Source organism: Lemur catta, chromosome 7 (genome assembly GCF_020740605.2).
Source record: "Lemur catta isolate mLemCat1 chromosome 7, mLemCat1.pri, whole genome shotgun sequence".
NCBI lineage: Eukaryota > Metazoa > Chordata > Mammalia > Primates > Lemuridae > Lemur > Lemur catta.
Genome location: NC_059134.1, coordinates 103,921,058 through 103,935,181, shown reverse-complemented (window position 1 = coordinate 103,935,181; position 14,124 = coordinate 103,921,058). Strand labels below are relative to the sequence as shown.

The window sequence follows — 14,124 nt, the reverse complement described above, 5'->3', positions numbered from 1 at the left end:
ACGCAGTGATGTTATCTGCTCCATCACAGATGTGGTTGCTTTCATTTTCTTATTCCTGGTGAAATCAGTGTTTCTAGGGATTTTCTTTCTCTGTAAATTAGGCACAATAAAACACCTCCATCACCCCTGTCAAAACTCCATCCTCCAAAGCAGACATCACAAATAAGGAAGGGGTTACGTCTTTTTGGGGTAGCAAAGTGAACTAGGATTTAGGTGAACTGGGATTTTATGGGTTGAAAAGAAATTTTTTTTTTTAAGAGCAGTCAAGTACAATAGTGAGAAGGGGGAAAGAGTAGAACAGGGAGTTCGATCTGTAAACAATAAAGTGGGGTAGCTCACTACCTTCAGACCAGCCAAAAAAAAGGTTTTAATCTTTTGAAAATCTGGAATAAAAATGAAGCTCAGCCTCTCCATCTATAAGCACCTGCAACCCAGATCCTGAAATGGGCAGGAGCTTTTTCTTCCCCAGGAACACGCCCGATGACTCTGTGCAGGGCAGGGCTGGTCCAGTTTGTGGCCTCATCTGAGTTTGCAGTTAAAACACTGCCTTCTTCCAGGACAGAAAACGTTCCCTTCCTGCCTCTCCCTGTGTGGGTGACAGCGGCTTTAAGGCAAGTTAGGACGTAAGGTGCTTAGTCACCCATGTGTCTCTGTGGCTCCTTCCTTTTTACTTTTTAGTGCTTTTTAGGGAGCCTATTGAACTGGGCTAACTGATTATAAATAGAAAATACTGTGTAGCCTTAAAGAAGTGCAAAGTCATGTCGAAATAATTATATTTTCTTTCCTTCCCTTTATAGGTGAAAAACAAAAAGACTCAAGATAAGAGAGACAAAAGTAATTTTCGAAATGAAATTAAGCTGTTAAGAAAAGAACTGAAGGCCAGGGAAGAAGCAGCCATGCTGGAGAGCCTCACTTCAGCAAAGGTGGTCCTTGCCACAAACACGGGTGAGCGAGGCGTCTCCATCCTGCCCGTGTGGCCTCAAAGAAGGGGTCGGGGGTGCTCCCTCTTGTTCAGTTTTCTGGAAGAGTTTATGTAGGATTGGTGTTATTTCTTCCTTAAATGTTGGGTAGAGTTTACCAATGAAGCTGGACATGGAATTTTCTTAGAGAGGTTTTTAACTACAAACCCAAAGAACCAGCTTTTGATTTTTCTCTGTTGCTTTTCTGTTTGCTATTTCATTGATTTCCATATTGATATTATTTCCTGTTTTCTGTTTACTTGGTTTTAATTTGCTCTTCTTTTTCTAGTTTCTTAAGGCTGAAGCTAAGATCATTGATTCGAGACCTTTCTTCTTTTCTGATATGGGCATTTTGCTCTACAAATATCTCCCTAAGTCCTGCTTTTGTGGTATCCCACAAATTCTGATGTGTTGTATTTTCATTCATTTCAAAATTTATCTCATTTGCCTTTTGGTTTTTTAGAAGTGTGCTATATGGTTTCCAATAGTTGGGGATTTTCAAGATATCTTTCTATTGTTTGATTTTTTTCTTTCTTTCCTTTTTTTTATAAAGAGATGAGGTCTCGTTGTGTTGCCCAGGCTGGACTCAAACTCCTAGGCTCAATGATCTGTCACCTCAGCCTTCTGAGGAGTTGGGAGTGCAGGCGTGGTCACAAATTTCTGTTGTTGATCTCTAATTTAATTTGGTATAGTCAGAAGACGTGGCTCCTTTCATCGAGACTTATTTTATAATCCAGAATCTGGTTTCTCTTTGTGAATGTTCCATGTACACTTGAATAGAATGAGTGTTCTAATTTTGTTGGGGTGCTCGGATTATGATCAGATCTTGAGAGTTGGTGGTGGTGTTCACGTCTACTGTATCCTTCATGATTTTCTACTTGTTATATCACTTATTGAGAGAGGAGTGTTGAAATCTCTGAATATAGTTGTACCTATCTGTTTCTCCTTGCTGTCAGTTATTGGTTCATGTCTTTGGAAGTTTTTATTTAGGGGCATAAATGTCAGGCTATGCTTTCTTGATTAATTAACCAATTTGTCATTATGAAATTACCGTCTTTATCCCTGGTAATGGTATTTTTTTTGTAATCTACTTTGATATTAAAGTAACCACTCCAGCTTTCTTTCTTTATTTTTTTATTGTGATAAAAAACATAAACATAATTCCCAGCCATCTACAGAAAGAATAAACGTAAAATTTACCATCTTAACGTTTTTTTTCTTTTTTGAGACAAGGTCTCACTCTGTCACCTGGGCTAGAGTGCAGTGGCATCATCGTAACTCACAGCAACCTCAAACTCCTGGGCTTAAGCAATCCTCCCGCCTCAGCCTCCCAAGTAGCTGGGGCTACAGGTGCATACCACCACGCCCGGGTGATTTTTCTATTTTTTTTGTAGAGATGGAGTCTTGCTCTTGCTTTCTGCACTGTGAAGTCACATGAAGTCACACCTGTGATCTAAATGCATCTCTTAATTATCTAAAGCCCAGTTCAAATTCTGTCTCCTGTGTGGGTGCTTTCCCCAGCCATCTCTGAAAAGTTAGCCTCGAGAAATTTCTCAAGATATGTATCTTCATCGAACATAATATGTATATCTTTAGCATAATTCACTCAGGCAGAAGGCCAAGAGGGTGGGAGCTGACACTTACAGCATTTATTAAAATCTACCTTCCTGTGCCAGGCACTTTACACACATCACCATTCAGGTGTCGTCATAACACTCGTGTGAGATGTGGTTGTTGGTTGTGTTTGTAGACGGGGAAATGGGCCCGAGGCCTCAGGCTGTTTGCCGGGGTTGGTGTGGGAGCCGGTCTTGCTCTCAGCCCCAGCTCCTTCCACTGTGCCACCCTGTGTTCCAGGAAGGAGAAACTGGCACTGCGGTTTTGTGCTGTCAAATACGTGGAAGTTTTTTCTGGGTGAATGCTCAGCACTTACTAGGTCTGTATGTCCAAGCGAAAAACCTCAGAGGAGAATTAATTAAATTCTACATTCAGAAAATGATGGAGATATAATCTTTAGAACTAAGACAGATTCCATTGGCTTGTGGTCACAGCCCCAAGAAGGTGGTCAATTTTGGTGATTGAAGGTCAGGTAGCCGGTGGCCAGAGGACACCCTGCTTTATACTTAGACACAGATGGGCTGGAACCATGGATTTTCTAATGTACTTCCCAAGTTTTTATTCCAAGAGCTAATTTATCCCACACAATTTTAACACGAGACTCGATTATGACGTGACTTGTGTGTCTCTTCCGGTGTGACTGCAGTTGTTAAGGCACAGCCAGCGCCTCTTTAACGACTCACGGCTCCCTGTCTGACCAGGTGCTTCTTCCGATGGCCCTCTGAAGCTGCTGCCCGAGGGCTACTTCGACGTGGTGGTCATTGACGAGTGCGCCCAGGCCCTCGAGGCGAGCTGCTGGATCCCTCTGCTGAAGGCCAGAAAGTGCATCCTGGCCGGAGATCACCGGCAGCTGCCGCCCACCACTGTCTCGCACAAGTAAGACCCCAGTGCTGGAGGTGCCGTTCTCCGCCCCTCACCTGCCACCCCTTTCTGCCATCCTTCCGGGTCCAGCCGGAAGTCCTGGGCTCACCGGAAGCCTGGTTGTGCCTCCTTGGCATGTTTCCTGGCTATAGCTCCCAGGCCATTTTATCGCACTGACTCGTGATCTGTCGGATCAGGTGCTCCTTGAGGGCGGGGGTTGTATCACCTTCCTCTTCGCATCCCCAGAGCCAGGTGCAGTGCCTGGCACTCTTCCAGGGCTCAGTCGGTGCTGTTGAGTTGAACGTCCCCTGGTGAGCCAGGCCGGTTTGATGGTGCAGTGCAGTGAGCGCCACTGTGTGGGTCCATCAGCTCGCAGCCTGACATGGATTCTTTAGTCCTCAGTCTGCAGGCCTGTCCCCACATGGAGGACACCGGGCAGAGATGTGGTGTGCCCTGGCGCTGTGGCCCAGCACAGGCGATCCTGCCGGGGAGAAGTGCGGCCACCTGGCCCCGCTCACCACTTTCCCACACTGCCCCTTCCTCGCCGCTCCGGCCCCACGGGCCACACGTCCCTCTGCCTGGACCAGATGATTGAACCCGCTGCTCAGATGGACCCTCCACGTGGTCTCTCCTGACCGCCCTGTCTAGGCAGGATCCCTGTCACCTCGAGTCCCTTACTGTGGCTTCCTTCGTTCTCTGGCAGTGTCGTGTGTTCATCTGCTCGTCTGCTTTTCCCGCTGGAACGTAAGTTCCACAGGGCTGTGAACAGGCCCGGCACACACACAGGCTGTCTGTGAGCAAGTCTATGCCCAGAAAGGCGTCCACGAGTGACACTCTTCGGGGTGCTGGCAGCGTGGCCCCCTCGCACTTGGAGATTATTTTGTTCCGATTTCTCTGGCTGTTTGAAAGTGTTCTGTGTCACTGTGGGTGTGCAGATGTCATGATCAAACTTGGAACTCTTTTTGGAGGAACAGGAAAAGGGGGGTGCAAGGAAGTCAGTCAAATGGGATCTCATGAAAGGGGAGCAGGCGGCGCAGAAGTCGAGGGGTTGTTTAGCCCAGGGTGCCTCGGAGAAAGACGGCCTCAAAGGTCATCCTTCACGGTGAGGATTTGGGAGGAAGATGTTTGGGGGGAGAGAGGAGAGTGCTGGGGAAATGCATTTTGGAAGATCATCCTGGTGGGAGAAGTGTAGGAATCCTGAGTGGAAACTCCCAGGAGAGGGAAGGGGCTCACTAGGGTGTTTGTCCATTTGGCTTGTTCCAGGGAGAGGTTCTGAAGGTGTCCTTACAACAGGGCTTTGTCCTCCAGAAAGCCTTTGTGTGGAGCCAGTTTGGAACTCTGCCCTTAGGGACCCCATTGTGTCCCTGGAGAAAGGAGGCCAGTTGTGGGCAAAAACGTTGGGTGCAGTCATGCTGCATATTTTCTAGGTTTGCAGTTGGTACTGATAATCACTTCATGTCCTCACTTCTTTGGCATTAGTTATTTTTAGTGGAGACTTTAAAATAGGTTAATCACAGAGGTCTCATACATTTCTGGAGGGAAGATCTTTGAAGTGGAATTGGATACTTTTCCCCCAATATTTGTGGGTGTCAACTTGGGGAGAGACGGTGTGCCATAGTGCTGCCCGGTGCATCCTGGCTCTGAAGGTCACTAGCTGGGTGGCCTCGGGCTGGTGACTTAACCTCTCTGTGTCTCACTCTCCTTATATGTAATGTGGGAATCATAACAGTAACCATCTCATAAGGTGTGAGGATTAATAATACAGATAATACAATGTTAAGAGCAGTGCCTGGCACCTGGGAGTGCTCAGTGAATATTAGCTGTTGCCAGTAGTAGTGGACTTATGGCTAGAGCATGTGATAATTCGTTTTAAAACTTACCTGTGTTGGTTTCCTATCATTGCTTTAACAAATTGCCACAAACTTAGTGGCTTCAAACAGCACAGGTTTATGATCTTGCAGTTCTGACTTGACACGTCCAGAATCTGTCTCACTGATCTTGGTGAGGGCTGAGGAGCAGGGTGTCGGCAGGGCTGCTGCTTCTGGAGGCTCCGGGCAGAAGCCATTCCCTGCCTTTCCAGCTGCTAGAGGCCGCGAGAACGGCTTGCCTTGTGGCCCCTTCCTCTGCCTTTGCAGCCAGCAGCGTAGCATCTTCAAGCATCATCTTTCGTCACATGGCCTTCTCTGACCCTGACCCTCCAGCCCCCCGTCCCGTAAGGCCCTTGTCATTGCCATCTCCCCATCTCGGGATCGTTGACTTTGTCTCATCTGCAGAGTCCCTGCTATCATGTAAGGGAACAAAGTCCCAGGTCCTGGTGATCAGGCTGTGGGCGTCTTTGGGGCTGTGATTCAGCCATCCCACCCATGGGTTACTCTTAGGTTGGAACCCAGGGGTGAGTTGGGTCCTGAAGTTTGAGGACTGCTTTCCTCACTCACCTGTGGGGTCACACCTGGACTCTGGGACTCGGCCCTCCTTCGAGTTCTTCCCCTCTCGTTTCAGGGCTGCGCTGGCCGGGCTGTCGCGCAGCCTGATGGAGCGCCTGGCTGAGGCGTACGGCGCGAGCGTGCTGCGGACGCTGACTGTGCAGTACCGCATGCACCAGGCCATCATGCAGTGGGCCTCGGAGGCCATGTACCAGGGGCAGCTCACGGCCCACCCCTCTGTGGCAGGCCACCTCCTGAGGTGGGTGACTGGGCTCTTCCCCCTACCCTGGCCTCCCCTCTCATCCTTCTGCCCCAGCCAACCCACCAAGGTCACCTGTTTCTAAGCAGTAAGCTCAAGTGAAACGTGTTCCATTTAGACATTAGAGTTCAGGTCGACTGTGAGACTAATGTTCTGGAAGGCAGCATGCTCTCGCCCCGGAGCGCTGGCTCAGCCCTGCTCCAGCTGATGTTCTCTGAGCTTATCCTGCACCCCTGGGTGTTCCCCCGGGGAGGGAAGGGTCAGTTCCATGGTGTAGGGTTTCAGTGCTGCTCCCTGGCTGGGTCCTTACGTGTCCCCTCTCTGCTGTGGGCCAGGGACCTCCCAGGGGTGGCCGCCACGGAGGAGACGGGCGTGGCCCTGCTGCTCGTGGACACTGCCGGCTGCGGGCTGTTTGAGCTGGAGGAGGAGGACGACCAGTCGAGAGGGAACCCTGGTGAGCCTGCTTGGGATGGGTCTGCTTTTTAAAAACAAACGTCAGTTTAAATTGCTTAATTCAGGGAGGAAGTGAGTGAAAGAAAGAGACGGTGAGAGCCCGTCACTGACGAGCGTGGAGGACCTGGAGGCAGACGCTCCGAAAGGCTGAGCAGCGTCAATTTCTTCCTAGGGGCACACGGGCCGGGCGGCATTCCGTGGTCTTGGGCTGAACGCAGCGGCCCGGCGCTGCCTGGTTGGTCTGGCCGTGAGAATCCTCACTCGGCTCACGCCTCCCCAGGTCCCGGTTCAGAGGCTGCATGGCCACAGGGACACTGAAGGTGTCCACTGTCTATGTGAAACTCCAGCTCGCAGGGTGCTGCTGACGCTGCTGCCTCCGTGGTTAGCTCCTGTCGGCCCCGGGGCAGAGCGCAGGAGCCGCTGCCGTGAGAGAAGAGCTGGAAACGCATGCATGGCGGGCATCATCTTGGCCTGCCCCTGCACTGAAACCTGTGCTAATTCCCTGCAGGCGAAGTCCGCCTCGTCAGTTTGCACGTCCAGGCTCTGGTGGATGCTGGTGTCCAAGCAAGTGACATTGCTGTCATCACACCGTACAACCTCCAGGTGCGGCAGGGACCTCCGTTTTGTCTCTGTGCATATCAGTTGGGACTCAGCCAACCTAGAGGCCCCAAGAAAAAGGCCAATCTATTGGCTATTGTGACCTAAAATTCCAGGGGTAGGGTTGACCTCATCATGACTGGATCCAGGGCCCACACGATACCAGCCAGAGCCCCTCTGTCCGTCTGTCTTACCTGCCATGCTGCTGCCCACCCTGAGCTCTCAGCCTGATTCCCCTGGGTCGGCATTGTTCTCAGGCCAGCTTTCCCAGGTGGCCCGGCAGCCTGCGGCTGGCACCGTCCTGCCGTCGGCAGTCCTGGCGGAGCAGCCTGTCCCTTTACAGTGTTTCCCAGGGAGCTGCAGCTTTGGATCTCGTTGGTCTGCCTCAGGCGTGTCCCTGTGCCTGTCTTCTTTAGTAGGAAAAACATACCTGTTTGAGTTTTGTGGGGTCCGTGGAAGTGGCTGTTGCCCCTTTTTGGTATACAGGCGTCACAGGGCTGTGTGAGGCCGGTGACTGGCCCATGAGCCAAAAGAAATGATAAAATGCTGGTGGTGGGGGTGTCATCTTTGACGTGCTGACCTGCCGCCCGGCTGTTCCTTTTATGTGTGTGGGCGGGTGTCAGAGCCTCCCGGGGCTGGAAGGGTGGGACGAGGCTGCAGCCCTGCTCCGTGTGTTTCAGGTGGACCTGCTCAGGCAGAGCCTCGCACACAAGCACCCCGAGCTGGAAATCAAGTCCGTGGACGGCTTCCAAGGTCGAGAGAAGGAGGCGGTGATACTGTCCTTCGTTAGGTCCAACAGGAAAGGTACGCCGTCCTCGGCAGGGTCCTCTGGGGAAGGCACAGAGTAACCGTGTTGCTTCAGAGGGCACACTGGATCTCCGCCAGGTGCCGTGCCAGTCGCCGTGTGGCGACGGAGCACATCACCGTCAGGCAAAGGGACTCAGGAGCGCGGTGCGATGAGGGTTCCAGCAGGACCCCGCTAGGTGTTCAGCCCAGCCTGGGGTGGGGCAGGCGGCGTCCTGGAAGGTGGCATGTGAGGGGCGTGGTGAGTGGGGGAGGCCGTGGGGACAGGTTTCCAGCGGGAGCAGAGTTTGGCGGCTCAGAGGCACGAGTGTGCAGGCGGCTGGGCGGCAGGTGGGAGTGCAGGGGCGGGAATTGCCTGGACACCCCACCAAGGAGAGGGAGCCTCCGCAAGCCCAGGGCTGGTCTTTTAGCCTCAGGGGAATGAGCCTCAGGGTGTGGATTTTATGCCGCTGCGTTTTCTAGGCGTTCTGTTCAGTGAGGAAGCTGAGCCCAGAAACAGTGCAGTTGATGGGCTTGGTAAAGCGTTTTCAGTAGGGGGTCGACAACAGAGAAGGGAGTGGGGTAAGCTGTGGTGGGAAAAAGAACGTAAGGGACTGGAAGGTCCCTCGTGCTTTCCCTTAGGCGTCAGCCACAGCCAGTCCCTGGGCGGCCTCCTGGGTGTGTGCTCAGGGCGGAGTTGATGCTCACTTGGGAGTGAGCACAGCCTGAGAGCCCTCAACCCCCATATCGAGCACCCAGAGCTCCACTTGATCAGTGGTGGGAACCGAGAGCTGGAGCAGACGTGGCCCCGGCTGTGCCTCGTGGAGGGTGGCCGCGGTGCGGGAGGCTGGGCGGGGGGATGCGACGATTCGGTGGCTGCTCCTGGTGGGGGTGTCGGAGCCGACTTCTGTTGCTCAGTCTCAGATCTGCCCGTCACTCCTCTGGCCCTTCCTCAGGTGACGTCGGTTTTCTTGCTGAGGACCGGCGGATCAACGTGGCCATCACCCGCGCACGGCGCCACGTGGCGGTCGTCTGTGATTCCCACACTGTCAACAACCACGTGTTTTTGAAGACGCTGGTGGAGTATTTCACAGAGCACGGGGAAGTGCGCACGGCCTTCGAGTATCTTGATGACATCGTTCCTGAAAACTATTCCCATGAGAGTTCCCAGGGCCACAGCCAAGCTGCCTCAAAGCCCCAAGGCCCTGCTGTGTCTGCTAGGAACCCTCCTGGGGGCCGGCGACAAGAGGGAGCCCGGGAGTCCGGAGCAGCCGCCAGACAGGACCAGAAGAAGCCAGGTGGAAAACCTTTGAGCTCCAAAGCCCAGTGTCAACCCAGCCTCAATGGGGACAGCTTGGAGGGAGCGGAGAGCAGAGACAGTGTGGACCACTTCAGGGCCATGATAGTGGAGTTTGTGGCCAGTGAAAAGACGCAATTGGAGTTTCCTGCATCCCTGAATTCCCACGACAGGCTGCGGGTCCACCAAATAGCCGAAGAGCACGGGCTGAGGCACGACAGTGCCGGAGAGGGGAAGCAGCGCTTCATCACCGTGAGCAAGAGGGCCCCGGCACTGCCTGCGCCTGCGGCCGGCGGCCAAGCCCCTCTCTGCCCAGCGCCCCCCTGCCCTGTGCAGACGCAGCTCCCCGCCAGGGAGCAGGGCGAGGGCCAGGCGGGTCTGAAGGTGCCACACCCGCAGAGGCCACAGAGGGAGAGGGCCTGGCAGGAGCAGCCAGCCAAGAAGGGGCAGCAGCCTGCAGGCTCGGGGCCACAGAAGCTTCCAGAAAAGAAAAAGAAAAAAGGAAAAGGTAAGTCATGTGAGAACAGAGGTGTTGTGTCCCCTCACAGGGGTGTTGGCCCCACTTGAAACCCACCTGCCACCCTGGAAAAACAGTCCAGGACTTCCTCCTGGCGGTGCTGCCACCAGATTTTTAGTCACGTGACTTGCGTCTCCTGGCTTGATCTGGGCTCCCCAAGGGCAGTGACTGGCTCATGGTCGCCTTGTTCCAGAGCCTTGTGCAGGGCCGGGCACGAGGGGGGTGCTCAGCACACTCACTGCTGCAGAAGGGCTGGGAGAGCAGACATGGGTGGCTCACTGGAGCCTTTGGGGACCGGGAGGTGTTCGCGGGCTCCCACGCTGCAGGTGGCCCGGAGGGCCGTGGCCTTACACAGCAGTGGGGCTCAGTGTGTTTTAGGGGCTCCCTGAGTGCAGAACCATCCTTGCCATGGGCTGCGTAGAGTTCCGGGACAGGCCGGAGGGTCTCGGCAGGACCGTGAAGGACTTCATGCTCCCGTTTATGCATTTAATTCCCGTGGGCGAAGCTGTGTGAGCATAATCCGTGGTTTTTGAAAATTGCCTGCCTGAGCCTGGGGCTCCAGATGAATTCATGCCACAGGTCCTTCTTGAGCAGCTACTGTATACCAGGCTCTGAGCTAGAGAACAAGGCTGCTGCCACCCGCTTCCCCCGGCACAGACGGTGCAGCAGAGGGAGGAGCCACGACTGCTTTTCAAACGTGAATAAGAACACAGTGATGTCACGGAGAGGAGGGTGCCTCGCCTGTGACAGCAGGGCCTGGCCTGCCTTCTGGAGGGAGCAGTGTGTGCATCGTGGTCACTTCAGAACCGAGTGTCCTGGAGAGGCCCTGCCCCCTTCAGGGACTCTGGCACCACTTGGAAGCGTTCCTTCAGGCAGCCACCTTCAGAGTCCGTTCTTCTACTCTAGCTCTGAACGTGACCTGTCTTGCAGGGATCCAACCTCTGTGCCAGTGTCCCAGCTGGCAGCTGAGAAGCAGGGAGGCCATGTGGCCGTGTGCACAGGACCTGCCCTGGGTGCTGGGGCCGCCTGTCGACACGCAGGAGCACAGCGAGGTCACATGAGCCTCCAGCTGAAGGCAGGAGCGTTGGGTCGAGTAATAGGAACAGACTGGCCGTCCTGGTGTTCATGAGATTTCACAGCATGCTCTCCTTCTTCTCGCTCCCCACTGGGGCCTGGACACGCTGTGCCTGGTCCCCATTTCCCAAGGACTCTTGCTCCATCGAGGGTGCTGAGAATGGTGTGCCTGTGGTCAGCACGGCCTTCTCCAAGGCTCCTGGCGCTGCTCCTGGGGGCGTGGCGGGGTCAGTGCCCCTCTGCCTCCCCGACCCCGGTGTCCTCCAGGCCTCGCGTGTGTGAGCACAGTGGTGCTGCCCCTGCACGCGGCCCGTGGCCTTCCCCACACTCCCCGCCTCTGAGTGGTCTGAGGCCGACCGCTCTGACCACAGTGTGTCTGGCTTCTGCGGTGTCCCCCTGTGGCCTGTCCCCCAGCAGAGTGGACCGACACCAGCTGCCCGGGTGTTCCTTCCCTCTGCTCTCTGCACAGCCTATGTGTGTGTTTATCGTGTGTGTTTTCCAGAATTATGACCATATATAACTTTGTTTCTTTTCCACATGTGAGCATTTTCCTATAACTAAAAAATATTTTCATGCATCTGGTTAAAAATGTTAAGGGTCTCTTAATGTGTGAACTATTTCTCTGGCTTTGGACTTTTACTTTGTTTTGGGGTTTTGTTTTTATGGCTAATACCATAAAGAACGTCTCATACTTGAATGTTTTTCTGAATTACAGAGGTTGAACTTTTCAGACACTCCATACACCGCCAACTCCTTTCTGCAGCGTCTGTGTCCATGTCACACCGCCCAGCAGTGACCGTATTGTGTGGTGTTCAGTGGGACGTTTCCCAGCCATTAGCTCAGCGAAGGGCAAGGGGGATTCCCAGGGGGCCACTCAAAGCCTGGACAGACACGAGTCCGACTGGGTGCACACTTTCGCCTCATGCTAAAACCTGTGAGCGGGAGGCGCTGGGCATAGCCTCATGGTGGGGCCAACGTGGGGCTGCCGCAGTTTATCCTCGTGCCCAGTGCGAGTGTTCAGGTCCACGTCATTGCTCTTTCCCTATCTGCCAGAGTGACACTGCTCTTCCCCCAGGACACACGGCCGTAGATCTGCCCGCAGAGGAGGACTTCGACGCCCTGGTTTCTGCTGCCATTAGGGCTGACAACACCTGTGGCCTTGCTGAGTGCACAGCCAGCGTTGCCACCCTGGGCCAGTTCTGCCAGCTCTGCGGCCGCCGCTACTGCTTCAGCCACCACCTGCCCGAGGTACACCGGCTTCCCGCCCAGGGAGCGGACGGTGGGGAGGGGTGGCGGGGGCCTCCTCTTCAGGGGCCAGATGCTGGGCAGACCTGCTCCTGATAGCTCTAAATACCTGGAAGGGTGTTTTCTTTAAAAAACAGAAAACAGACAATGGCTCATGATCTGTTTTGAACACAGGTAAGTAGGAGTAAGGCATAAGTAAAATGTCATGTTTGTTGAGTTACAACCACGTTAGTGGGCATTGTGGGCAGAGAACATTCTGCCCAGTGTCCGTGGGTTCATCTGGTCTGTTTAGCATGGGCTGGGGGCTGTGGCCTGTGGTCTGAGATGGCAGCAGCCTGGCTGCTTTGTCCTTTCCTTGAGCACGTAGGGGTAAGAACCCTCTCGGCCGGGTGTGGGCACTAGTGGGGCGCTGGGGGCTGGAGCAGGCCTTGTCTCTCCCCTGGGGAGTGCTGGGCCTGGTGGGGGGTCTTGCTCCAAGGAAAGAAAGCTAGGGGCCAAGGCGGCCATGTGGGGACCCACCCAGAGGCAGCAGTCAGAGGGGGCTTCCTAGAGGAAGTAACACTGGGGCTGAGCCTGAGGGATGGAGGGTGGGGAGCTGAGCTGGGGCAGCGGTGACCGCAGGCCAGCAGGCAGCCCTTGCAGTGTGTGCAAAGGCCCCGGGCGCGGTGAGGGAGCTGGAGTACGTTACAGGCAGGATGGGAGAGTCGAGGCTGGGCAAGGTGAGCCTCCCAGAGGAGTCAGACCTGACCTGCGGGCGGCAGGGGCCCTGGGGGTGTCAGCAGGGCCGTGATGTCGCCAGACTTGGCCGCAGTATGGAGGAGGTGGAGGCTGGGAGTTGGCACCAAGTGGCGCAGGGACCGTGTGGTTGGTTGGGTGGTGCCATTTCCTGCCCATGTACTCCGGGTGCTCCAGCCGCCAGCCTCGCCAGGGTGCAGAGCCCTGCCCCACCCGGCAGCGTGCGGGGTGAGGGAGCGCCGTGGGGGCTCTCCGTGACCTCTCGCAGGGGCTCCCGTGGCCCCGGGCTCTCTGACGGGCAGAGCTGCAGGGTCGCTCCCTGCCCCACGCAGCCCGGCACCGACTCTCCGTCCTCCCCAGATCCATGGCTGCGGCGAGAGGGCTCGTGCCCATGCCCGGCAGAGAATCAGCCGGGAAGGGGTCCTCTATGCCGGCAGCGGGACCAAGGACCGGTCCCTGGACCCAGCCAAGCGGGCCCAGCTGCAGAGGAGACTGGATAAGAAGCTGGGCGAGCTGAGCAGCCAGAGGGCGAGCAGGAGGAAGGAGAAGGGGACCTGATGGCGATGGCCCCCGGGTCTGCGGGCAGAGCCACAGCTGCCCCGAGGGAGGACCCGCCGCCTACACCAAGCCCAGGGTGCCACCAAGCCTACTCTCTGCCTCCAGAGGGTCCGTGGGGGAGGTTGGACTTTGGACCCCAGGGATAGGGGTCCACTGTGTGGGCAGGCGCAGGGCGGGCCCTTCCTCATGGCCTCCCTGGCCGCTTCCTGCCTCTTCCTTCGCTCCGGACGTCTGGATCCCGGGGGAGGTTCTGCTCCCTTGGACACACGCCTGGCCGCAAACTGTCAACGCAGCCCCCCCCGTCCTGTCCGAGGCTGGGCAGCTCTCAGCCCCTTAGGATGGGGGTGCCGTGAAGGAACAGGAAGCTCAGCCTTGGTTAACGTGTGCTCAGACATGGCCTGAGCGGCCACTCTCCTGCTGTCTTCTGTCCCTGTGCCTGCAGGGACACCCCACCGCCAGGGCAGCAGGCGCCACGCTCACCGTCCCTGCTCTCAGGGGTCTGGGGGCCCCGGGCTGAGCTAGCCCTTCCTCTGTGCTGCGGTTTGGGGACCCGGTGACCGTCCTGGGAAACAGCCATCCCAGAGCGTCAGCGTTGCCAACACTGACCCGGAGCCTCTCGAGCATTCTCCAGTGTTCTTTGCCAACTACTCTATTTAAGAGAACCTCAGATGGATGTATTCTAGCCTCAGGTTTTTGTTCTGTTCCAAAGGGATATAAATTATTTACAAAATAAAAATAAATGCACATTG

The 14,124-nt window shown here is 55.3% G+C and overlaps 1 protein-coding gene across 2 annotated transcripts in view; it reads left to right on the top strand.

Moving 5' to 3' along the window:
* Positions 1-14,124, top strand: part of IGHMBP2 (immunoglobulin mu DNA binding protein 2) — a 25,343-nt gene extending 11,219 nt beyond the window's left edge. For both annotated transcript variants that reach the window (XM_045558249.1, XM_045558250.1), the window contains exons 7-15: positions 798-945; positions 3,275-3,449; positions 5,934-6,116; positions 6,452-6,570; positions 7,078-7,172; positions 7,847-7,970; positions 8,906-9,754; positions 11,913-12,085; positions 13,178-14,124. In XM_045558249.1, the coding sequence (XP_045414205.1) occupies positions 798-945; positions 3,275-3,449; positions 5,934-6,116; positions 6,452-6,570; positions 7,078-7,172; positions 7,847-7,970; positions 8,906-9,754; positions 11,913-12,085; positions 13,178-13,375 (2,064 nt within the window). In that variant the 3' untranslated portion in view covers positions 13,376-14,124. The remainder of the gene's footprint in view (positions 1-797; positions 946-3,274; positions 3,450-5,933; positions 6,117-6,451; positions 6,571-7,077; positions 7,173-7,846; positions 7,971-8,905; positions 9,755-11,912; positions 12,086-13,177) is intronic.